This window comes from Erinaceus europaeus, chromosome 15, assembly GCF_950295315.1.
Source record: "Erinaceus europaeus chromosome 15, mEriEur2.1, whole genome shotgun sequence".
Classification (NCBI taxonomy): Eukaryota; Metazoa; Chordata; class Mammalia; order Eulipotyphla; family Erinaceidae; genus Erinaceus; species Erinaceus europaeus.
The window spans coordinates 19,421,766-19,447,500 of NC_080176.1; the positions used below are offsets into that span (position 1 = coordinate 19,421,766).

The 25,735-nt window shown below is 53.7% G+C and overlaps 1 protein-coding gene across 4 annotated transcripts; it reads left to right on the forward strand.

Moving 5' to 3' along the window:
• FBXL19 (F-box and leucine rich repeat protein 19) lies at positions 1–25,221 on the forward strand. Of its 4 annotated transcripts, none has more exons than XM_060173098.1 (11): positions 1–928; positions 2,116–2,316; positions 3,552–3,695; positions 3,807–3,893; positions 3,989–4,207; positions 4,731–4,892; positions 5,994–6,505; positions 20,414–20,577; positions 20,651–20,812; positions 23,977–24,198; positions 24,289–25,221. In XM_060173098.1, exons 2-11 carry the CDS (start codon positions 2,140–2,142, stop codon positions 24,465–24,467), a joined length of 2,028 nt encoding a protein of 675 aa, XP_060029081.1. In that variant the 5' UTR covers positions 1–928; positions 2,116–2,139; the 3' UTR covers positions 24,468–25,221. The 4 variants fall into 4 exon arrangements, with proteins under 4 accessions (XP_060029081.1, XP_060029082.1, XP_016046769.1 ...); XM_060173099.1 differs by having other exon boundaries at positions 4–928; positions 4,731–4,763; XM_016191283.2 differs by having other exon boundaries at positions 6–928; positions 23,980–24,198.
• Positions 25,222–25,735: the final 514 nt, after the last annotated feature.

Genomic DNA, 25,735 nt, shown 5'->3' on the forward strand with positions numbered 1-25,735 from the left:
GGGAGTAAGGAGGAGGAGGAGGGAAGGGAAGGAGGAGGGAGGGGTGGGGGAAGAGAGGAGGAAGGAGGAAGGAGCTCAGGAGGGATGAGAGAAGCGACGGGAGCCCCGGGCCGAAGCAGCGCAGGGCTGGGGGACCAGGGGGGCTGAGGCACCCCTATTGCCCCCTCCCCTCTCCCTGCCCCCCTCCATCCTTTCCTTCCACCCTCCTGCTTGAGGAAGGGGTCTTATTCAAATTTTATTTAAATCCCTATCTTTTGGAGGGTCTCGCGCTGGGGGAAGGGGCGAGGGCGGGGGTGCGCGCAGACTGGGGGGCGGGGCCGGAGCAGCTTCCTTCACCCCCCTCTGTTCGTCCCGCAGGCTTAGGGCAGGGGGCTGCAGTCCAGGGGCGGACCCAGGGGAGGGGGGCAGGTTACAGGGACCCCCCCCTCCCCGGGAATCGGCGGTGGGCGGGGCTTGAACCCCGGAAACGGTGGGGGGCCAGGGTCTGGTCCTGGACCCCTGGGCAGTGGGGGCCGGGAAGGGGCCAATTTAAGGTCCAGGGGGGCGCAGGGGGGAGCCTGGGTGGGGAGGGGGGAGGGGACCTGGGACCCCGGACTGAGTGGGGCCCGGGTTGAAGCTGAGCACCCTGCGCCCAAGGAGCCCCCGTTGGCCTGGGGGGGCTGAGGGATTGAGCCCCCCAGAGCAGGACCTCCCCCTGGAAGGGCCGCGCCGCAGCCCGTGGGAGGGCCTCGCCCCCGGCGCCCCCTATCTCCTCGCTCCGCCATCCCGGCCTCCACCGGAGGGAGGGGCCGAGCGCCCTCGGGGGGCCGTGGACCCCGGCGTTCTGAGCGTTCCGCGCCCCGCGCCGCCCGGCCCCCCCGCCGCCGATGGCCGCCGACCCGCCGGGAGCTGCCGAGAAGGGAGAGATGGCTCCCGGGACACGTGTGAGGTGGGTTCGTGCGGCTCCTCCTCACCCCGACCTGGGCAGCTCCCACTCCCATTCATCCTCCGCCGGCGCGCGCCCTTCCCCGCCCTTCCCCGCCCCCAGCCTCACCCTCTCGCTCCCCGCTCGCTCTCATCCTGTTACCTCTCACCCCTGGGGGACCAGCCTTCCTTCCGAGCCCCTGCTTCCCCCTGCAGACCCCCACCCCCGCCTGCCGTCGCCGCCCTCCGGGCCCCTCCCCTGGCGCGCCGGAGGGCCCCTGCCCCCTTTGGATGGGTCTGGAAGTCCCTGCAAAGGGGGAAGCTGGGGTAAGACTGTCCTAGGAAGAGACCCCTCCAGGCCCGCTGGGTCCGTGTGGGATCTTGGAGGATCTGGTTTCCATGGGAAGGGGAGCCCCAGGGAGTCGAGACAATTAGGGATGGAAGGCAGCCTGGGAAGCTGGGGGGGGGGGGGAAGGGGGCGGGCAAGCCCATCTTGAGTTCTGTCAGGCTGTCTTCTAGAATGCCCCGGGATCTGGGAGGTTGTTCAGGCTAACCTGGGGGGCGGGAAGGGTGACCTCGAGCAGAGGAGAAACAGAATAGCATCTAGGTGTGTGTGTGTGTGGGGGTTCCTCAAGTCTGTGAACTTGGGCAGCAGAAGGAATCTTGGAGGGGGGGGGGCGTGATCCCACAGCATCTGGTGGCGCTATGGCGGTTTTAGGGGGGAAGAGATGGGTGGTAGTGATGTGAATGAGAGGTGAGAGAAGGAGCTCAGAAAGATCTGGGAGCTCCCACCCAGAGTTCCCTGTGCATCTTTGAGATAGATCTGGTAGGAGCCTGTAGACCTTTTGGGGCACTGGGAAGAGCTGAGGTGTCACTAAGGTAACTTCACTGACAAGGAGCCCCTGACTTTCCAAGATGCTTTGGAGTGGGGATACTGGAGGGGTGAGAGCCCTGTCCCTTGGGATCATCCCTGGGGCTTGGGAAGGAGGCGCTGGGGAGATCTTAGAGGAAGCAAGTGGGTTTGGGAAGCCAGATCAGCTGCTTCAAGAGTCACCCCCCTCACCCCCTCACGGAAGGGTGACCTCCTGTCCCTTGTCCCCCTGAGGGAGGAGGGCAGTTTCTGGCTGCCCCAGGGTGGATTGGGCTGCCAAGACTTTCTCAGGCCAGGCCCCTGGGGGCCCACCTGACCTTGCCACCCTTCTCCCCTCACAGCCCTCGGCGTTGCTGACGCCCCCAATGTCGTCGAGCAGCCGGGGGCCGGGGGCCGGAGCGCGCCGACGCCGAACCCGCTGCCGCCGCTGCCGGGCCTGTGTACGAACTGAGTGCGGGGACTGTCACTTCTGCCGAGACATGAAGAAGTTCGGGGGGCCTGGGCGCATGAAGCAGTCATGCCTGCTCCGGCAGTGCACAGCTGTGAGTTCTGTCTCCCGCCCACTACGTTGGCCACCTCTGGGGTTCTGGGTCCCCCTGCCCTGGCTAGACCAGCGCCTTCCTAGGGAGGCCAAGTGGCTGCCTCCCAAGCCGCCCTGCGGTCAGCTCATACGTCCAGTCTTGGGGTGAGGGGTAGGGACAGCCAGTGGAAGCCAAGCTGCTTCCCACCTTCAGGCTTTCTCTATAGAAGAGGAGGCTCAGAAAAACCACAGCCCCCCCCCCTTCCAGAGGTGTCTGCATTGGGGACCCCCTAGAACTGGCCTCTTTGAGTAGGTCTCACTCTTCGTTGGCCTCTTCCTCACTTGTCAGAGTGGTCTCGGACTTGAGGCTGGGCTTCCCCTTTGCATGACCTTGAGCAAAGAACTATGAACATCAGGGAATCTCGTCCCTAAAAATGTTCCTGAGGTCCTGACAACTAAACAGTAGCAGAGTCACCAGCATGTCTGCTACGGTGCTCAGCACACAGTAGGTGTCTTGAGTTTCTTCTCAGCCTTAGCCTTCCTCATTGCCCTTGGAGCTTCTTCCCAGGATTACAGAAGGCTCTCCAGCTGCCTCCTGGGACTTGCCCCCTCCCACACTACCTATTCCCGGCTCCCTCCAGTCCTGCTTTCCCTACTGGGCTCTCCCTACCCCCATTTCCATTACCCCTTTCTTCTCTCTGCCTTTGTCCCCCTAACTCTTGCCTCATTTCCCTGCCCTTTCACTCCCTCTTTGACTCTGCACCCCAGAGGCACATTGGTTGAGACCAGTCAGCGAGTATCAGCACTCCCAGGGGTGGGCCCAGAGTAAATGGGGGGAGGGAGGCAAGCTGCTCCTGCCTCCCCTCCCATCCTGCCCTCTCTGGGTGTTATTGTCACATCTGTTTATAGTCTTTCTCCTTCCCCCAAACCAGCTAGGGTTTCAGGGTCACCCCTGCAGTAGGTCTAAGCTAGCTGTAACTATGTATCAAAATCATCTCTGAGCCATCAGCTCCTCCCCCAAGGCTGGGAGCCCTCCAACCTGCTTTCCATTTTAGAGGTGGTAAAACAGAGATGGGAAGCTGAACCCTTTGCCCTCAGTGCTGTGCTGCCCACAAGGAACCCATTCAGGATGTGGCCCACGGGGCCCATGGGATCTGCCCCTCATCCAGATGCGGGCCAGGGTCCCCAGCAGGGAGGGGCCTTCCCCCAGCTGTTGGTGTTGGGGGGGGTCCCTGACTCCCTTTTACCCCCTAACAGCCCGTGCTCCCACACACAGCCGTGTGCCTCTTGTGTGGGGAGGCTGGGAAGGAGGACACAGTGGAGGGAGAGGAAGAGAAATTTGCTTTGAGCCTCATGGAGTGTACAATTTGCAATGAGATCGTCCACCCCGGTTGCCTGAAGGTGATGGCCATGGAGGTCCTGGGCTGGGGGGGGGGGCCATGTCGGGGAGCACCAAGGCAGGGGACCCTGGAACCCCCCTCCAAACATCCCCGTCCTGTCGTCCTGTCACAGATGGGGAAGGCTGAGGGGGTCATCAACGCGGAGATCCCCAACTGCTGGGAGTGCCCTCGCTGCACACAGGAAGGCCGCACCAGCAAGGTAGGCGTACAGCCTGGACCCTGGTGCTTGGGGAACGGGCTGGTGGGGATGCCCTGGGCCTCACCCAGGGCATCCCCACTCTTTTGTCTCCCCAGGATTCAGGTGAGGGGCCAGGACGCCGTAGGGCTGACAATGGCGAGGAGGGCGCCAGCCTGGGGAGCGGATGGAAGCTGACGGAGGAGCCTCCGCTTCTTCCACCCCAGCCCAGGCGGAAGGGCCCCCTACCTGCTGGGACCCCCTCAGAGGACATGCCTGGGCCCCCCAAAAGAAAGGAGAGGGAGGCAGGGAATGAGCCCCCCACCCCAAGGAAAAAGGTGAGCCTGGGGAGCATGCTCACTGGGGGCAGCCTCAGGGATGCTGGGAGTTGTGGTTCCACTGGGTACAAGGGTAGTCTGGGCCTGAAAGGGAGTGCTCCCTGAGTGTACACCCCCCTCCACCCTCCCTCAGGCTTATTGGGGGGTGCAGCCCAAGGGCTGTTGGGGGTAGGCTGGAGCATGCTCAGGCAGAGGGCAGGTGCAGGTGAGCAGCCGTAGGCGCAGGGCTGAGTAGCTCTGGGAGCCCTGAGCGCTTTAGGGAGGAGGGAGAGAGCATGCTCGAGTTAGCTGCTCCCAAGGAGGGAGGAGGGGCTGAGAAGGGCCTGAGGGGAAAGAAAGAGAAGCTGGGAGCATGCTCAGTGAGCCAAAACACTGGTTGCAAGGTGAGCATGCTCAGAGTATGCCAGGGGATGGGGGCTTCTGGGACTTGTAGTCTAAGCAGGGTATGGCTCTCAGTGGCCCGGACACCGAGGGGCTAATGGGGTCTCCCTTCTCTTCCTTTGTCTCCCTCTTGCCCCGGCAGGTGAAAGGAGGCCGAGAGAGGCACCTGAAGAAGGTGGGTGGAGACGCCTGCCTCCTCCGAGGATCGGACCCAGGCGGCCCCGGCCTTCTGCCCCCCAGGGTTCTGAATCCAAGCCAGGCTTTCTCGTCCTGCCACCCTGAGCTCCCTCCCGAGAACTGGGAGGTGTGCCGGGGACCTCCTCCCTCCCCCTCCACCCCTCCTCGCCCCACCCTCCACCTGGGTGTCTGAGCTCTGGGCCTGCCTGCTCGCCCTGTCCTGCCCCAGCCCCACTGGACCACAAATGTTCCCAACCCCTGGGAGAAGTACAGGGGGAGAGTGGGAGGTTGCTTCGCCTTTGCAAATGAGGGGGATGCAACTGACCTCACATACTTGCCTAACTGCCTATTCCCACATAGCCTTGACCTCAGTTTCCTCATCCTTGGAATGGAGGTGCTAATACTCCACACCTCCCACAAAACTGCCTGGCATTCATGAATGTAAATAAACTCTGGCAGCCACAAGGGCCTACCTAAATCCAAGGAGAGCAGGGCCCAGAGAAGTGAAGAAGCTTGTCCTCGGTCAGACAGTGAAGCCAGACCTCCATTAAGTGCTGACATACTGAATGCAAGGGTCGGCCCAGCGGTCTTTGAGTGTTGCCTTAACCATGCGCCAGCCTGGAACCATGGGCAAACCCTGTCACACACCTCAGTCTCTATGTTTGGAAAGAGTGGCCCAAGTCACCATTAAAGAAAAAAAAAAATGACTAAATGAGAGAGGAGAGAAAGAACCAGAGCATCACTGGCACATGCGATGCCAGGGATGGAACTCCCGACCTCAGGCCTGAGTCTGAGCGTCCACGGCCCCTTCCAGGCCCATGTAGGTGACCATTTCATTGGAGCCCCCCTCCCATCTTGGTCTTGGTTAGTCACTTGCACTCCATCACCGGAATTTGAGGTGGCAGTCTTTTGTCCTCGATGGTGAGGCCTAAGGCCACAGAGTTGACATCTAGGCCAGTCCCTAATGCTTTTAATAGATTTCTGATTATTCTCTCTACTTCCTCTTTTGGAAACCCCCAAGCTATGGAGCCCTCAAAAGGGTTTTATGTGACAGACTCCCACAGAGGGGCATGACTTGGTTGAGGCCTCGCCTTGGAGGAGGGCAGAGCCAGGGCTAGAACCCGGGAAGTCCCCTGGGCTGCTCATCCCTGGGGTCTCCTGGGTGCAGGGGCAGGGGTGGGGAGGCTCCACCAAGCATTGGATCAGCTCCCCACCTGTGTCTCTGCAGAAACCAAAGCCGCCTTTGGCCTCAGCTGAGGGCCCCGCAGCACCCGCGCCGTCCCCGCAGAGGGAGAAGCTGGAGCGGTTCAAGCGGATGTGCCAGCTGCTGGAGCGGGTCCCTGATACCTCCTCGTCCTCCTCGGACTCGGACTCGGATTCCGACTCTTCCGGCACATCCCTGAGTGAGGACGAGGCGCCCGGGGAGGCCCGCAACGGGCGGCGGCCAGCCCGGGGCAGCTCGGGCGAGAAAGAGAACCGCGGGGGGCGGCGGGCCGTGCGCCCGGGTAGTGGGGGGCCCCTCCTCAGCTGGCCCCTGGGCCCCGCTCCGCCGCCCCGGCCCCCACAGCTGGAGCGCCACGTGGTGCGGCCGCCCCCTCGAAGCCCCGAGCCTGACACGCTGCCTTTGGCGGCCGGATCCGACCACCCCCTGCCCCGTGCCGCCTGGCTCCGAGTCTTCCAGCACCTCGGGCCCCGGGAGCTGTGTGTCTGCATGCGAGTCTGCCGGACATGGAGCCGCTGGTGAGTGACCCACACGGCCTGCGGTCCATCGTAACTATGTTATTTTAGTGAGAGAGAGACCAGAGCACTGCTCTGACTTAGGGTGATGCTGGAGATTGAACCTGGGACCTCAGAGCCTCAGGCATGAGAGTCTTTTGCAGAACCAGTATGCTGTCTTCCCCAGCTCTGCATTTTCTCGTTTGCTGTAAAACTTGATTTATCAAGGAGAGAGAGAACACCCAAGAGAGCATCATTCTGGCACATTCGATGCTGGGGTTGAACTCACGGCATAATGCTTCAGAGTCCCGTGCTGTATCCACTGTGCCACCTCCCGGCCACAATGCTTGCTTTCTGTCCGTGAACCCTTTTAGTTAGCCCTCATGGCACCTGTGTGAGGCCTGTGCTGTGATTCCCCTTACACAAAAACCTGAGCGTAAGGTCATGCATGGGGTGAGGAAACAGTAGAAGCAGGAATTTGAACCCAGGCTCTTTGGCACCAGAATCTTTCCCCCTGGGACTATTATTTATATGCATATTTGTTTTGCTTGTTTGTTTTAGATTTTGTTCACTTAATGAAAAAGATAGAAGGAACCAGGCATCGTTCTGGTCCATTAGCTGCCGGGGATTGAACTCAGGACCTCATGCTTGAGAGTCCAGTGCTTTTTATTTTTATTGTTTTCTATTATTGGATAGAGACAGAAATTGATAGGAGAGAGGGAGAGAGAGAGAGAGAGAGAGAGAGAGAGACACCTGCAGGCCTGCTTCAGCACTTGTGAAGCTTTGCCCCTGCAGGTAGGGACCAGGGGCTTGAACCTGCGTCCTGTGTACTGTAATGTGTGTGCTTAACCAAGTGTGCCACTGCCTGGCCTCTGAGAGTCCAGCGCTTTATCTACTGTGTGTGCCACCTCGGACCACTAACTGAGTGTTTAGTGTGGCCTCATATAGTGCTGATTGCTGGGTAGTGTCATTTCAGCTCCTTTTCTCACTCTTTCTTCCTGGATTTTTTTCCCCACTTGCAAGCCAGTGTCTCACACGTGCATTTTCACTGCCTCACTTTGCCTTCTCATCCAGAGAGACAGAGAGAGAGAAATACCACAGCACCTGAGCACCTCCCCTGTTGTGCTGGGGTTTGAACCTGGACCATTATACACAAAGCAGGGCATGAGCCCTACCCTCCTTGGACCCAGGACAGGTTGCTGATTGGTCACTGACATATAAGAAAACTATTGAGAAGTGACTCCTGCCCTCTGAAGGGAGCCCAGCTTGGGCCTCCTGACCCTTCTGATAATTTCTTCATGCCCTGGGGCTCTCACCAACACCTGCTTCCCAATCCTTGTATGTGAAGAAACACCCATTGTCCACCCAGACCCCTGGTCTTCCTCTCTTATCCTCCCCCAGTCAATCCAGGCCCATTCCCAGTAACCCCTGTGTACTCCGCAGCCCCCAAAGTACAGAGGCCTCCTGCCCACGGCCAAGTCTTCTCTCATTTGCTGGAGTTCCCCTTCCCACCAGTTGTGGGAAAAGCAGTTGCTACTGTGTCTATTTTATCTGCCTGTTCTCAGCATGGGAGGAGAGACAGCGAGGTACTAGGGACAGATTTGATTAGACTAACCCTTTCAGGCGCTTGGGAAACTGGGGGTGAGCCACAGTAAGCTGCTTTGTCCCTCCTGAAGGGGCAGCTCCAGGAGGGGAGGAGGGATTCCTGGAGTCACGGAGTACATTAGCGGCCGATGCCAAACTCCAGTCCTTTCGTTTCCAAGCAAGGTTGGGGCGCTGGCTCACGCCTCCCAGTCTGTGTGGACACTGTGACCTGAGTGGGGAGGCGGCTCTGGAGGGGTCTTGCCTGTGGGCCAGCTGACCTCTTGCTATGGTGGGCTGGGTGCGCTTGGGGTGCATTCTTACCGCCCAGCCTCAGTTTCCTCACCTGTAAAACCAGGAGATAACCAAATCAAATCACTTACTGCATGGTGTTCCCTATGTGAAGACTTACGTCGTTCTTCTGCTCTCTTTTCTTGGACTTATTTATTAACCAAGGGCTGGGGAGAGAGAAAATCAGAGCATCACTCTGGCACATGCAATGCCAGGGAACAGGCCACTCAGGACCTACCTCAGGCTTGAGAGTCCAATGCTTTATCTACTGCACCACATCCTCCTAGGCTACTGTCTTTTTTTTTTTTTTTTTTTCCTTCAGGGTTATCAGTGGGGCTCAGTGTCTTCGCTGCGAATCCACTGCTCCTGGCAGGCAGTTTTTCCTTTTTTTTGGTGGGGGGGCAGGACAAAGAGAAATTAAGAGAGGAGGATGGGGAGGGAGAGAGAGAAAGATAGGCTAGACACCTGCAAACCTGCTTCACTGCTTGTGAAGCGACCTCTGCAGAGGCTTCAACACAGGTCCTTATTTGTACATAGAGAATGAGAGAGACCATAACGTGAAAACTTCCTTCAGCTCATCGGAGGCAGGGCTTGAACCTGGGTCCTCTTCATGGCAAAGCAGTGTCCTCCCCCAGCTGAGCTATTTTGCCTGAGATGTTCTTTTATTTATAAGCTAGAGATAACCAGGTCATCACTCTGGTGATGTGATGTGAGGGATCAAACTTAGGACCTCACGCTTCTAAGCCCAGTGCTATAGACATTGGGGTACCTCCCAGGCCACTCAGAAATTTCTTTCTTTCTTTCTATCTATCTATTTATTTATTTATTTTCCATTGGCACCAGGGTTATAGCTGGGGTTTGATACGTACACGATGAATCCACTGTTATTTGTGGATTCGTTTTCATCCTTTTTTGTTTTGCTTGTTTTTTAGTATTACTTGAGAGGACACAGAAATTGAGAGGGGAGGAGGGATGACAGGGACAGAGAAAGAGAAACACCTATAGCACTGCTTCACCACTTGTGAAGCTTCCTCCCCACACAGGTGGGGACTGGGGGACTGAACCTGGGCCCTTGTACATGGTAGTGTGTTTGCTCCATTGGGTGTGTCCCAAGATTAGTTTCTTTCAATATTTTTTATTCTTATTTTTATTTATTTCATATTTATTTATTTACTCATTTCCCTTTTGTTGCCTTTGTTGCTTTATTGTTGTTGTTATTGCTGTCACTGTGATATAGGACAGAGAGAAATGGAGAGAGGAGGGGAAGACAGAGAGGGGAGAGAAAGATAGACACCTGCAGACCTGCTTCACTGTGAAGCGACCGACTCGCCTGCAGGTGGGGAGCCGGGGGCTCGAACCGGGATCCTTACACCAGTCCTTGTGCGTTGCGCCACGTGCGTTTAACCCGCTGCACTACTGCCTGACTCCCTATTTTTATTTTATTTACTTATTTTTTCAGATTTTAATTTATTTATGAGAGAGATAGGAGAGATAAAGAACAATCACTCTGATTGACATCAATCACTCTGGTACATGTGCTGCCAGGGATCGACCTCGCGATCTCATGCTTGAGAGTCCAAAGCATTACCACTATGCCACCTCCCGGACCACTATTTTTATTTTTATTTATTTTTATTTTTTAATTTATTTTTTCTATGTTTTTTTAAAAGACTTTTTAAATCATTTATTTACTTATTCATTAGAAAGATAGGAAGAGAGAGAGAGAGAAAGAACCAGGCATCACTCTGGTACATGTGCTGCTGGGGATTGAACCAAGGACCTCATGGTTGAGAATTTAATGCTTTATCCACTGTGCCACCTCCCGAACCACTTAATATTTTACTTTAATGAGAGAGAATCTCAGAGAGACTAGAGCACTGCTCAGCTCTGGCTTATGGTGGTGCGGGGGACTGAACCTGGGACTTCGGAGCCTCAGGCATGAGAGTGTCTTTGCATAACCACTATGCTATCTCCCTCGCCCTTTATTTATTTGTCGGATAGAGACAGCCAGAAATTGAGAGGAAGGGGATGCTTGAGAGGGAAAGAGACCTCTCTCTCTTTTTATTTTTTGGTATTATCTTTATTTATTGGATAGAGACAGCCAGAAATCAAGAGGGAAGGGGGTGATAGAGAGGGGGTAGACAGAGACACCTGCAGCCCTGTTTTACTACTCGTGAAGCTTTCCCCCTGCAGGTGGGGACTGGGGATTCAAACCCTGACCCTTGCACATTGTAACAACTAGATGCACCACCACCTGGCCCCAAGACCTACCTCCTCTCTATCTCCCCCTGCCTTCTCAGTTTCCACTCTGTCCTATCCAATAAAATGAGAAAAACTGTCCTCCAGAAGCAGTGGATTTGTAGCGCAGACACCAAACCCCAGCAATAACCCTGGAGGCAAAAAGAGAGAGAGAGAGAGAAACAGACACCTGCTACACTTTTTCACCACTCTGCAGGTGGGGACTGAGGACTTGAACTCTGGTCCTTGTGCATTGTAATGTGTGTTCTACCAGGTGTACCACCACCCAGCCCCAATGAAAGCAAGTTTCATTTCTTTGTTTTCTTGCCTCAGGGTTATGGCTTGCAGCTTGTTGCCTGCACAACTCCAATGTTTCTGATGACCGTTTCCCTTTCCTCTAGACTGAGAGAGAGAAAGAGAGAGACATGGGGAAAGAGAGACAGAAAGAGAGAGAGAGATGTATGTAAAGCAGATAAGAGTCAAAGAGGTGGGAGTCAGGCAGTGGCGTAGTGGGTTAAGCACAGGTGGCACAAAACGCAAGGACTGGCTTAAGGATCTCGGTTTGAGCCCCTGGCTTCCCACTTGCAGGGGAGTCACTTCACAAACAATGAAGCAAGTCTGTAGGTGTCTGTCTTTCTCTCCCCTTCTCTGCCTTCCCCTCCTCTCTCCATTTCTCTCTCTCCTATCCAACAATGATGACATCAATAATAAATACAACAGTAAAACAAGGACAACAAAAGGAAATAATTAAAAAAAAAAAAAGGAGTCAAAGAAGGGGACACGAGCACTGCCCAACTCCTCAGGAAGCTCCCCTCCAATGTGTTCCCATATGATGACCTGGGATTTGAACCTGGGTCCTTGTTCATGTTGGAGTTTTTTTTTTTTTTTTTTTTTTTACGATTTATTTGCCACAAGTACTATTTATTTTATTTATTGGATAGAGCCAGAGAAGATGAGAAGGGGAGAGGAAGAAAGATACCTGCAGTGCTCCTTCACTGCTCATGAAGCTTTCCCCAACAGATGGGGACCCAGGGCTGGAACCCAGGTCCTCGTGCATGACTACACATCCTCGCACATGGGTGACTAGGTGCCGCCGCCCAGCCCCAGATTTCTGTTCATGAAAGACAGGGAGGGAATGGGGAAGGGGGAGACCTGGAGCATCACCCTGACACTTGGGGTTCCAGGAATTTAACTCTTGATTTCCTGTTTGAGAGTCCAGTGCTGAGTCCACTGCATCACTGTGTGTTCTCTCCCGAGAGGACCCCCCACCACACCCCGCGCCGCCTTCAGGATGACCGTGAGGCCCCTTCACGGGGTCAGCCTGGCTCGTGGCTTCCTGGCCTGGAGAGAGCCCAACCTCTGCATCCGAGAGCAGATGGAGTGAAATCTATCATGCTCGCCCACTTCTGCCCTGGGGTCCGGCACTCCTGGTTGTCATCAGTTGTGGGGGGGGCACGCTTCAATAAGGTGTGAGTTCATACTCATCTAGTGATGATCCATCCAGTGAGGTGGTCCTTGCAAAATTCTTAGCACAGCACCAAAGGGTACTGAACACTGAGTAACATGATAGTCTGTGGTGGCAAGGACCAGACTGAAGGCAGAGCCCATGGGATGCACAGTGGGGCCAGTCAGGAGCAGGTGACTGTGAGGATGAGGTGGGACTCGAAGGTTTAAGGACTTTGCTAGAAGCCAGGTGGCCGAGACAGTGGCACAGTGGATAAAGCCTTGGAGTGTTTTTGTTTGTTTTTGTCACCAGGGTTATCTTTGGGGCTCAGTACCTGCGTGCAGACTCCAGCTCTTCCTCTGGTCATTTTAATTTTTTTTAATAGATAGGGTGTTTTTTTTTTTGCCCTTTTTTTTTAAAAAAAAAATTATTATTAGACAACCAGAAATTGAGATAGAGGAGAGAGACAGTCACCCGCAGCCCTGTTTCACCATTTGTGAAGCTTTCCTCCTGCAGGTGGGGATCAGGGCCTTGAACCCAGGTCCCTGTGCATTGTAACATGTACTCAACCAGGTGCACCAACCCCCATTGTACTTTTTTTAAAAATATTTTATTTTATTTTATTTATTTATTCCCTTTTGTTGCCCTTGTTGTTTTATTGTTGTAGTTATTATTGTTGTTGTCGTCGTCGTTGGATAGGACAGAGAGAAATGGAGCGAGGAGGGGAAGACAGAGAGGAGGAGAGAAAGATAGACACCTGCAGACCTGCTTCACCGCCTGTGAAGCGACTCCCCTGCAGGTGGGGAGCAGGGGGCTCAAACCGGGATCCTTATGCCGGTCCTTGTGCTTTGCGCCACCTGCGCTTAACCCGCTGCGCTACAGCCCGACTCCCCCCATTGTACTTTTTATTTCATAGAACAGAAAGAAATGAGGGGGGCAGGGGCCATAAGGAGAGACGCCTGCAGCCCTGCTTCACTATTTGTCAAGCACCCCCCACCTCCAGGTGGTGGTGTCTCCACAGAGGAGAGGAGAGGAGTTGTCTCCCATGAGCTGGGTCCTGAGTCACTACGGTCTGTAGGTTCTGAAAAGGAGCAAGTTGAACAAATGAAAGTGAGGAGATCAGGCTGGAGGGTGGAGCTGGAGAGACTGGGAGGCAGGCGAGCTGGCTTTCCTGTCTGGTGGCTTCTGGAAGTGGGAGGCGAGGATCTAGCCCAGTGAGAGCCCTGAGCGAGAAGGTGGGCAGAGGAGGTAGGTCTGTGGGCTGGGCACTCCATGTGGACAAGAGGGAGGAGCCGGCTCAGGCTCACAGTTCGGGCGCATCTGGGTCCTGAGAGGCCAATACAGGAGCGCTTGGGAGGTGGGTTTCTTCAGGTGAGGACTCAGATGTAGGTGGTTCCCAGCCAGCAGAAAGTGCCTGGGGTCAGTGAACTTGGACATGGCTCCGGCCTCCCTGGGGCGGGGCAGGTCTTGGCCTTAGAGCAGTTATTCCTGCCTCTGGCTTCAGATTGATCCTCAGCTTCAAAAACCTCTCCAGGGCCGGCACAACAGCTCACTGGGCTAGCTAGCCGCGTTGCCGCGTGACCACACAGGAAGCTTCGGTGGGTGCTGTGTCTTTCACACTCTCTCTGCCTCTATGTAAATCGAACAAATGCCACCACAGTTCCGCAGGATTGCAGGGGTGAATACACCCTCCTCCCAAGCCCGCAGGACCCCACCCCATAACCTGTCTCCCTTCATCCTTGAAACAAAACTTTAATGTAACTGCTTTTGGCGCCCCGTTTTCTCTGCCAGATCGGGCCCGGAGAGGGGAAGGGACTCCAGAGCTCAGGCTCTTCATCTTCACCAGCCCCCCAAGACGGGACACCCCCCCCATACACACACACACCTCTTCTGCAGCTCCACCCCAGCCCCTTCTCACCGTGACCACGCCATCTTGGTTTGAGCCCCTACTCCGCTCCCACTGTGGGCCTTTGCTTACATTTCTCTCTCTTTTTCATAATAGATTTTTATTTATTAAAAGAGACACCAGCACTGCTCAACTCTGGCTTATAGTGGTGCAGGGGATTGCACCTGGGACTTTGGAATTTCAGGCAGAAAAGTCTTTTTGCAGAACCATTACGCCACAGTGGGGGCCAGGTTAAGTGCACATGTCAGAACCATTATGCCATTTCCCCAGGCTCCCCCAGCCCCCACCCCTTTTTTAACCAGAGCACTGTTCAGCTCTGGCTGAGGTGGTGCAGGGGCTAGAACCTAGAACTTAGTCACTTCAGATATTTGCCTGTGTAACACCTTTAAATAAGAGCAGATAATGACAGTGGCTGCCTCCTCCGAATGCTGTGAGGTTAACTGCTTGGTGACTTGACTTGTAGAGGGCACACCGTAACCCTGCAGAAAGGCTGGGAATTAGCGTCCTCATCCTCATTCTGACTGTGTTCTCCTGCCCGGCTTCTCATAGCTCCCAGCTCTCTCTCTGACCTGGGTTTGACTACCCCTTGTGGGAATTTCTGCCGTCTTCCTTGAATTCGCAGGTCAGGCACTGTCCCTTGCGTTCGCTTGGGGACTCTGGTGGCCCTTTTCACCTGCCCCCCTTTTGACACATCTGTGTGGCCCTCTGTGTCTAGTGGAGGCTGGATACTTAGTTTGTTTGCTTTGGACAGAAGTAGAGAGGGAGTGGGAGAGAGAGAGAGATACCTGCAGCCCTGCTTTCACCTCTCATGAAGCTTCCTTCATCCAGGTGGAGAACCCAGGTCTTTGTGTATTGTTTTATCTTTTTTAATAGTTATTTTCCTTTTTGTTGCTCTTGTTTTTTTATTGTTGTTGTAGTTGTTGTTGATGTCGTCATTGTTGGATAGGACAGAGAGAAATGGAGAGAGGGAGGGGAAGACAGCGGGGAGAGAAAGACAGACACCTGCAGACCTGCTTCACCGCCTGTGAAGCGACTCCCCTGCAGGTGGGGATCCGGGGCTTGAACCGGGATCCTTATGCCGGTCCTTGCGCGTTGCACCACCTGTGCTTAACCCGCTGCGCTACAGCCTGACTGCCTATTTTTTTAATTTTTTATTTATTTATAAAAAGGATACACTGACAAAACCATAGGATAAGAGGGGTACAGCTCCACACAATTCCCACCACCAGAACTCCGTATCCCATCCCGTCCCCTGATAGCTTTCCTGTTCTTTAACCCTCTGGGAGCATGGACCCAGTATCATTATGGGGTGCAGAAGGTGGAAGGTCTGGCTTCTGTAATTGCTTCCCCACTGAACATGGGCGTTGACCAGTCGATCCATACTCCCAGCTTGTCCCTTTCTTTCCCTAGTGGGGCGGGGCTCCAAGACACATTGGTGGGGTCTTTGTGCATTGTAACCTATGTGCTCTACCGGATGCACCCCCATTCAGCCCGTATGGCTGGACACCCGGTGTCAGAAGAATGTTCAGTGGTTTGGCTGCTGCCCTGTAGTTTAAGCCAAGGGCCCTGGTCAAATGGGCTCGGGGACCAGATGGACCCTGGAGTGACCTGGGAGGTGGTGAGGGTGGTTAGAGCACTGCGCTTGTCACCTTTGAGGTTCCCAGTTTATCCCTGGCACTACTTATGCCAGAATGATGCTCTGGCCCCCTGTCTCTTATAAATAAATGAATGAATAAATAAATAAAATTCAGTGGCTGGCTGGGGAGATAGCATAATGGTTCTGCAAAAGACTTTCATGCCTGAGCCTCTGAGGACCCAAGTTCAATTCCTAGTACCACCATAAGGCAGAGCTGAGCAGTGCTCTGGTAAAAAAATAAATAAATAAGTATAGCACTTTAAAAAACTTAAAAATTCAGTGGTGCAAGAGACTGTATGTCAGACTTTACTATCATTTGTTTTTAGGTTATTTGTTTACTTAGTCTGTACAGAGATAAGTTGACTCTCGGGAGTCTGGTGGTAGCACAGACCTGCTTCACCACCTGTGAAGCGACTCCCCTGCAGGTGGGGAGCCGGGGGCTCGAACCGGGATCCCTTCGCCGGTCCTTGCGCTTTGCGCCACGTGCGCTTAACCCGCTGCGCTACCGCCCGACTCCCTCTTTTTTCTTTCTTTTTTTTTCATTAATTTTTTTTCAGTTGCCACCAGGGTTAACACTGGTGACAAGAGGGCCGGGAGATGGTGCTGTGGCTTGAGTCTTGGACCTAAGAACACTGGTGGCAAATCCAGCACTCCTGGTGCCCCTTTTTTCCTTTTTTAAATTGTTTTTATTTGATAGAACAGAGAAATTGGGGGGAGTTAAGAGGGAGAGACAGACAGAGAGAGGGGTACCTGCAGATCTGCTTCACCATTCATGAAGCTTATGGGGAGTGAGAACGTGAACCCAGATTTAACAATAATAACTACAACAACAACAACAACAACAAGACAACAAGGGCAAAAAAGGAAAGGAAAGGAAAGGAAAGAAAAGGTGATACAGAAAGGAAGAGTCATAGCTGCAGCACTGCTTCACTGCTCGTGAAACTTTCTTCCTGTTGGTGGGGACTGCAGGCTTGAACCCTGGTCCTTATGCATAGTTAGGTTGTGTATGTATTTAAACCAGTGTGCCACTGACAGTCCCTCTTTTTTTGTTTGTTTGTTTGCTCTTTCAATCTGAAAAAGTCAACCAAAAATAAATAAAACTAAAAGCCCAGGGATGCAGCTGGGGAGTTGGCCCAGTTGTGTAGCACAGAACTTGCATTCCTAGGGCCTCAAGTTCAATGAAATATTCCAGAGAGGAGAAAAGTCATGGGCGGCTTCCTGGAGGCAATCACTGGGACTGAGCCTTGAAGCAGTGGGTAGCCTTGTGTCTGAAGGTGGGCAGGCAGGTGCACTGGCCTGCCTCCTGTGGATTAAGAACCAGAAACACAACTGGACCCTGAGAATCTCCAGGGGATTTGATCCATCGAACCCTGGGTGGCCAAGCAAGCGTCCAGGTGACGGTGACAGGGCTGCATGAACCCCAGGGCAGAGCGAGAAAAGGACGAGCGCTGGGTTGAGGGGAGGGTTCTCCACCCCAGTGAGGGCAGGCAGAATGGCTCACTTGGATAGTCTGCTGATTCCAGATTCCATGACCCAGGTTCGAGCCTGGCCGCCACTGGACTGAAGGAAGCTTTGGTGCTGTGGTCTGTCTCTATCTAAAAATGCACAAACAGAACCAGAACTATTTTCTCATGTTCATTGGCTGAGCAAGGGAGCCAAGGGAGGCTAGTGGTGGCGATGGGGGCGAGGGGACAGGCAGAGATGGCCAGTGGAACACGGGTAGAAGTCACCAGGCCCCGAGCAGCCCCTAAAATGTCACATGGGGCTTCTAGATTGTTCCTGTTTGACAAGAGATTTTTTATTATTATTTGCTTTTGTTGCCCTTGTTGTTTTATTGTTGTAGTTATTATTGGCGTTGTTGGATAGGACAGAGAAAAATGGAGAGAGGAGGGGAAGACAGAGAGAGGGAGAGAAAGACAGACACCTGCAGACCTGCTTCACCGCCTGTGAAGCGACTCCCCTGCAGGTGGGGAGCCGGGGGCTCGAACCGGGATCCTTAACGCCAGTCCTTGCGCTTTGCGCCACCTGTGCTTAACCCACTGCGCTACCACCCGACTCCCTGATTTTGCTTGTTTTTCCTTTCTCTGGGGCTTTACTGCTTCAGGCTGACCGTTTCTATCTTTATTTATTGGATAGAGACTGTCAGAGATGAAGAGGGATGAGGGAGACAGACAGACGCCTGCAGCCCTGCTTCACCACTTGCAAAGCTTTCCCCCTGCAGGTGGGGACCGGGGGCTGGAACCAGGGTCCTTGCGCACAGTGACCTGCGCTCAACAAGTGCGTCACCACCCGCCTCCCCTTGTATGCAATTTTATCTGCCACACCCTCTGTTTGTTAAAAGATGTATTTATTAACAGAGAGACCGGGGAGAATCGAGCATTGCTCTAGCCACAGGCTTTGCCAGGGATTGAACTTGGAACTTCATTGTCCCAAGTCCAGGGCTTTTTGTGCTCTACTCCACCTCCTGCATGGCTAATAGTTATTCTTGCTGAGAAAAGACCAGTCTGCAGGCACAGTAACATCTGATACTGGGCGATGAGCCGTGTCAAACAGTCAAGGATGCAAACTCCGCAGTCCCAACAACTTGCCCTCCAAGAAAACTTGAGCTGGAGCAGGAATTTCCAGTCTTAACTCCTAGGTTACCTACTTATTATTATTTTAAGCTCAAGGTTTTTTTTTAAATTTTATTTATTTGTTAGATAGAGACAGAAATATTGAGGAGGGAAGGGAGATAGAGAGGGAGAGACAGACAGACACCCGCAGCCCTGCTTCACCACTCGTGAAGCCTTCCCCCTGCAGGTGGGGACCAGGGGTTTGAACCCGGATCCTTGTGCACTGTAATGTGTGCACTTAACCAGGTGCGCCACCACCTGGTCCCTACACACTTATTTTTGTATTTATTTATTTTATTTTTTATTTTTTTTTTTACCAAAGCACTGCTCAACTCTGGTTTATGGTGGTGTGGGGGATTGAATCTGGGACTTCAGAGCCTCAGGCATGAGAGGTTTTTATTATTATTATTTTTTTTCATATTTATTCCCTTTTGTTGCTCATGTTTTATTGTTGTAGTTGTTGTATAGGACAGAGAAAATGGAGAGGGGAGGGGAAGACAAAGAGAAGAGACCTGCTTCACCACTTGTGAAGCGCCCCCCTCCACCCCGCTGCAGGTGGGGAGCCAGGGGCTCGAACAGGGATCCTTACGCTGGTCCTTGTGCTTTGCGCCACCTGCATTTAACCCACTGCCCTACCGAATGACTCCGGAGAGTCTGTATAACCACTATGCTATCTGTCCCTGCCTCTAACTTAATCTTTAAACTGATCCCTTCTCTGTTCATTTATTTAATAACCAGAGCACTGCTCAGCTCTGGCTTCTGGTGGTGGTGGGGGTTTGGACTTGGCACTTTGGAGTCTCGGGTATGGAAGTCATTTTGCACAACCATTATGCTATCTCCCCACACACACACACACACACACCCTACCGCTCTCTGTTCTTAAGCAGTGAGAAAAATTTAAACCAGATCAGGGCCATTAAATTTTAGCCAGGTGTTATCTCTCCCTGGGATCCACGCAAGCTTCCATAAACAGACTGATTGAATGAACAGCAGTGTATTCCGCACAAACTTCAGGACTATTCATTCATGCAGCAGAGGTGGGTGGGGTTTGGGGCTGGTTACTGGGGATCTCTTCTGAACCCCAAGTTGTTAGGTTGTTGGAAAAGTCATGACATGTATTTTTGCATAGAAAAAATAAAGTTGGGAGTCGGGTGGTAGCGCAGTGGGTTAAGCGCATGTGGCGCAAAGCACAAGGACCTGGGTAAGGATCCCGGTTCGAGCCCCCGGCTCCCCACCTGCAGTGGGAGTCGCTTCACAGGCGGTGAAGCAGGTCTGCAGGTGTCTGTCTTTCTCTCCTCCTCTCTGTTTTCCCCTCCTCTCTCCATTTCTCTCTGTCCTATCCAACAACAACAACAACAATAATAACTACAACATTAAAAAAAACAAGGGCAACAAAACGGAATAAATAAATAAAATAAATAAAATTTTAAAAAATCTTTAAGAAAAAAGGAAAAAGAAAAGAAAAAATAAAGTTGCAGGGCCACGTGGTGGCGCACCTGATTGAGTGTACATGTTACAATGCACAAGGACCTGAGTTCGAGCCCCCAGTCCTCGCCTGCAGGGGGAAAGCTTTGCAAGTGATGAAGCAGTGCTGCAAGTGTCTCTCTGTCTCTCTCCCTCTCTGTCACCTTCCCTCTCAATTTCTGGCTGCCTTTATCCATTAATAAATAAAGGTAAAAAAAATTTTTTTTTGAAAAGAAAAAAAGTTGGCTTGACTTTTCTAGCCCCGTAGTTGATGGGACATGATGATCAAAGAGGAACAAAAAAAAAATGAGGGCAGGGCCATAAGTCAAGCCTTGGGCAGCTGAGCAGGACATGAGGAACCCAAGGGTGTGGGATCCCTTTGGTGTTCCGCCACATGCAGCCTGCAGGGCACTGGAGTGGGCGCGCTGCCTTGGGGCTGTAAGCCCTGCAGGCTCCACCTACCTCATTTGATCTTACAGTGGCTCATTATCTAAATGACTCCTCTGAAGCTGGGGAGAGGAATGGACTTGCCCAGGGTCTCCTGCATCCAGTTGGGAATGGAGTTACTGAGCCTCAAAGCCAGTGCTCTTGGCTTGGATCCAGGAGCTTCTTACCACCTTAGCTCCCCCATCCCACCCCCGCGCCCAGCCTTCCCTTTCTCCCCCATAAAGAAGCCTGACTGAAGTACAGAGTGAGGGGAAGGCTGTTGGCAGCCTGTGGCAGGACGCTGAGGTCTCTGTCTCCATCTTGTGGCCGGCAGGTGCTATGACAAGCGTTTGTGGCCCCGGATGGACCTGAGCCGGAGGAAGTCGCTGACCCCGCCCATGCTCAGCGGGGTGGTTCGCCGCCAGCCCCGGGCCCTGGACCTCAGCTGGACAGGTGTCTCCAAGAAGCAGCTCATGTGGCTTCTGAACCGACTACAAGGTAAGGGAGGGAGGCTGGGGGGAGCGGAGAGGCCCGCTGGGAGTGGAGCCGTCTTGACCCCTTGGCCCCGCAGGCCTGCAGGAGCTGGTGCTCTCCGGCTGCTCCTGGCTCTCCGTCTCTGCCCTGGGTTCTGCCCCACTGCCAGCCCTGCGACTCCTGGACCTCCGCTGGATCGAGGATGTCAAAGACTCCCAGCTCCGGGAACTGCTCCTCCCTCCCCCAGACACCAAACCAGGTGCGGCCCTTGTGACTTGCTTTTTTGGGGGTGGTGGTGGGGGTGGTGAGGTCTCTTCTGACTCAGACCTGGTGCAAGGTAACTGAGTTGAAAGGCCATTCTTCACCTGCTGTGCACTGACTCTGTAACCAGAGCCAAGGGGACAGGGCCAATGAGGATATGGCCCCTGCTCTCCCAGGGGAGAGAGAATTACCTGACAAAGCACAATAACAGGACAGGAGGGTGACAAGGGAATTCTGGGCAAGGGGACCAGGAGACGGTACCATGTTCAGAACCCCAGGCTGGGGAGCCCTGACACCACATGGGAACACCATGGCACTGAGCCTTCTCTGTGTCTGAAACAGAAAAGTGGAAAAGTCTGCCTAGGAAGAGTGAAACTACAGATACATGAGGCCCTGGAAAGAAAGAGAGAAAAAGGAAAGAATCTCGAGTTTGAGTGAGGTCACTGCATGTGACATCTCTGAGTGTGCTACTTCCTGGAGAAGCCCCTGGAAGTGGGGCCAAGGCAGGGTCAAGCCCAGCGTGTACAGGCAGGTTGGTTTGTCATGCGGAGCCATAAGGAACACTCTGTTCTTTTACTTAATGAATCAATTGACCAGAGCACAGCTCAGCTTTGGCTTATGGTGGTGCTGGGGATTGAACCTGGGACTTTTGGTGCCTCAGGTATGAAAATCTTTGCAGAACCACTATGCTATATCCTCAACCCATATTCTGATCTCTCTTCCTTTCTCTCTCTCTCTCTTTCTCCCCCTCTCCCCTTTCTTCTGAAACAGAGCACTGTTCAGGCATTGGGGATTGAAACTGGGAACTTCAGTCCCTCTGGTATTAAAGTCTCTTTGCATAGCCGTTATGCTGTCTCCCCAGCCTGCTTCAGTCATTTGTTTATGGTGTGCGGGGAGAGAATACGAACATCCCTAGCACATACAAAGCCAGGGATCAAACTTGGGACCTTCAGCTTGAGAATTTAATGTTTGATTCACTGCAACACTCTTGATTTCTGTCTCTATCCAATAAATAAAAAACAATTTAAAAAAAGATGCTGGGGTCAGGTGGTAGCGCAGGTGGCGCAAAGCGCAAGGACCGGTGTAAGGATCCCGGTTGCAGCCCCCGGCTCCCCACCTGCAGGGGAGTCGCTTCACAAGATGTGAAGCAGGTCTACAGGTGTCTGTCTTTCTCTCCCCCTCTCTTGTCTTCCCCTCCTCTCTCCATTTCTCTCTGTCCTATCTAGCAAGGACAACAACAATAGTAACTGCAACAATAAAATGACAAGGGCAACAAAAGGAAATAAATATTTTTTTAAAAAATGCTGAACTTGGTGCAGGACTTGAGGGAGTAGCGGTGAACCACCTGGCTCCAGCCAGAGTCCAGAGGAGGGAATCCTCTACAGATGCCAGATCTTGTGATTTCTCTTTTGTTGTTGTTTCTTTGTGGTGGTGGTCACACAGCTGGTGCCTCGTACATGTGTGATCTCACTTTCCTGAGCTGGTTTATTCATCTCTATACATACACAGAGAAGAAGGGTTACACAAACAGTGGGCCTTTCCCAGTGACACTACCAGGTGGCATCAGGCCCATGCACGGCAAGGCACATAGCCTTTCTTTTTTTAAAAAAAAGTTGTTGTTTTTTTTTCCAAAGCACAGCTCAGCTTGGGCTTATGGTGGTACGGGGGATTGAACCTGGGATTTGACGGAGCCTCAGTCTTGAGAGTCTTTGCATAACCATTGTGCTATCTACCCCCACCCGCACATAGCCTTTCTGTCTGGTTCCTTAATATGAAGATTTTTTTTCAAGGAAAGCTCTTTTTTTTTTTTTTTTTTTTTTTTGGAACCTCAAGCATGAGAGTCTCTTTGCATAACTATAATACTACCTACTATATACCCTTGCCTTCTGTCAAAATTTCTTTATAAACTATTTTGTTTTGTAGTATTACTCACTTAGGAAAACTTTTTTTTTTTTTTTTATGTACAGCCCTGGAAGTGGTGCAGTGAGCCAAACATTAAATTCTCAAGCTGAGGGAGTCGGGCGGTGGTGCAGCGGGTTAAGCATACATGGCGCAAAGTGCAAGGACTGGTGTAAGGATCCCAGTTCGAGCCCCCAGCTCCCCACCTGCAGGGGCAGGGGAGTTCCCTTCACAGGCGGTGAAGCAGGTCTATCTTTCTTTCCCCCGTCTGTCTTCCCGTCCTCTCTCCATTTCTCTCTATCCTATCCAACAACAATGACATCAAGAACAACAATAATAACTACAACAAGGGCAACAAAAGGGAAGATAAATAAATATATAAAAAAAAAAATTCTCAAGCTGAAGGTCCCAAGTTTGATCCCTGGCCTTGTATGTGCTAGGGATGTTCGTATTCTCTCCCCGCACACCATAAACAAATGACTGAAGCAGGCTGGGGAGACAGCATAACGGCTATGCAAAGAGACTTTAATACCAGAGGGACTGAAGTTCCCAGTTTCAATCCCCAATGCCTGAACAGTGCTCTGGTAAAATAAATAAATCTTTTTCTTTTTAATTAACTTATTTATTGGGTAAAGACAGAAGTGGAGCAGGAAGGGGGAGATAGAGGGAGAGAAACAGAGACACTGTTTCAGCATTCTCTCTCCTGCGGCTGAGGCCTGGGGTTTGAACTCAGGTCCTTGCAGGTTGTAACATATGTGCTTAAACTAGGTGCCACTGCCCGGCCTTCATAAAACCCTTGTGTTCCCCCCCTGCAGGGGAGTCGTTTCACAGGCAGGCGGTGAAGCAGGTCTGCAGGTGTCTATCTTTCTTTCCCCCTCTCTGTCTTCCCCTCCTCTCTCCATTTCTCCCTGTCCTATCCAACAACGACGACATCAATAATAACTACAACAATAAAACAACAAGGACAACAAAAGGGAATAAAGAAATACAAAAAAAGAAACAAAGAAACAAAATTAAATTGTAATACATACTTTTAAAAAAAAAAAGATTTTATTTATTTATTAATGAGAAAGACAGGAGGAGAGAGAGAAAGAATCAGACATCACTCTGGCACATGTGCTGCCGGGGATCGACCTCAGGACCTTATTGTGTGCAGAGGAGAGGAGCTCAGGCTGCTTGGGTGTGCAGGAGCAGAAAAAGGGAGTTCAGGGGCGCTGGCTGGTGGAGAGACAGCCCGCAGCACTGACCTTCCTGCCCACCGAGCAGGGCAAACCGAGAGCCGAGGCCGGCTGCAGGGGGTGGCGGAGCTGCGCCTGGCGGGCCTGGAGCTGACCGATGCCTCCCTGCGCCTCCTGCTGCGCCACGCCCCCCAGCTCAGCGCCCTGGACCTCAGCCACTGCGCACATGTCGGGGACCCCAGCGTCCACCTCCTCACGGCCCCTACGTCCCCGCTGCGAGAGACCCTCGTCCACCTCAACCTTGCAGGTAAGTCCTGCCCATGGCCGGCCTGTGCCAACCCCCCTCCCCCGCACCCCGTGCCCCGCAGGCCTCAGCCCCCTACGCCCCTGCCCCCAGGTTGCCACCGCCTCACGGACCACTGCCTCCCGCTGTTCCGCCGCTGCCCGCGCCTCCGCCGCCTCGACCTGCGCTCCTGCCGCCAGCTCTCCCCCGAAGCCTGTGCCCGCCTGGCCGCTGCTGGGCCCCCCGGCCCCTTTCGCTGCCCTGAGGAGAAGCTCCTTCTCAAGGACAGCTAGTGGGGCGCCCCCCACCGTCCCCCAGGACTCCTCGGGAGCCCGGGCCTCCTCGGGAGCCCGGGCCTCCTCCCACTGCACCCTAGCCAGGAGCCCAGGTTCCCCCACCACCACCTCGTGACTCGAGTTTCAGGACTTGGGACTCCCCCCCCCCACTCCACCCCCTGCACTGATCTCTCTGGGGGTCCCCCTTTCCCACCCCTTCGCCCCTTCCACCTGTTTCATCTTCCATCCCCTGGGGGGAGTGGGTCAGAGGTATTGGGTGCTGAGCCAAAGGGATGGTGGGAGGGGGGGAAGGTGCCCTTTGGAGTGAGGGAGACTGGAGGCCACTGGGGAGCCTGGGGCGCTGGGGGAGGTGGCGGGGCGGGAGGGACAGGAGCAGACCACCAGGATTCAGGGAATCAAACCCACATATTTGGAGTTGGGGAGGGTGGGGGGTGGGGTCCAAAAGGGAAACCAGAGGAGACATTAGGATCCAGGTATCAGAGATGGGGGACAGGGGAGCCAGAGAGAAGCCAGGACCTACTGGGAGTTGGCGGGGCCAGAGCAAGTTGGGGGGGGGCAGTAAGACCTTCTGAGGGGGGTCTCCCCTCTCCTTCCCTTCACAGATTCTGCCCCTTCCCCCCAAACCCTGATTCCTTGAACGTCACTGACTATGGCAGCTATTGCTAGGAGTGCGGGCCTGGCCCAGGGGGGCGGAGACGGGCACCCCAGCCCCTCCCCGTGCCCCCGCACAATACTTGAACATTCATCTGTACTGAAGTGTTACTTGAACCAGGGGAGCCTCGGACCTCGGGAGCCGGACTGAGGGGGCTAGCGATGGGACTAGTGTGGACTGAGGCCGGCCCAGTGGACACCCCAGTGGGGCGCCCCCCCCACTCCACCCCCGCTCTGTGTGGCTTTACTGTACCGAGCGCCCCCACCCCTGCCGACCAGTGTGAGGGTGTGGGGGGCAGCCCGGGAACAGGGTCTTGGCCCCTTTCAGCTTCTTGGAAACTTGTATCCTATTTGCCCAGGGAACTGCCACTCCTGGTTGCCATGGAAATAGCAGCCAATGGACACCTCCCAAAGCCAGTGCTAAGGCTGGAAATGGCCCCTCTTAGTTGCCATGGGAACTTAGTTACAGACTCTGGGGCCTCCCAGGGGCGGGGTTTGTTCAGGCCCCGCCCCTCACTGGGCCTTGGCTGGGGGGGGGCCGGGTTGTACCATGTAGGGGAGGGGGGGTCTATCCACATACCTCAGGTAACAGGGAGGTGCTCGGGTGGGGGGAG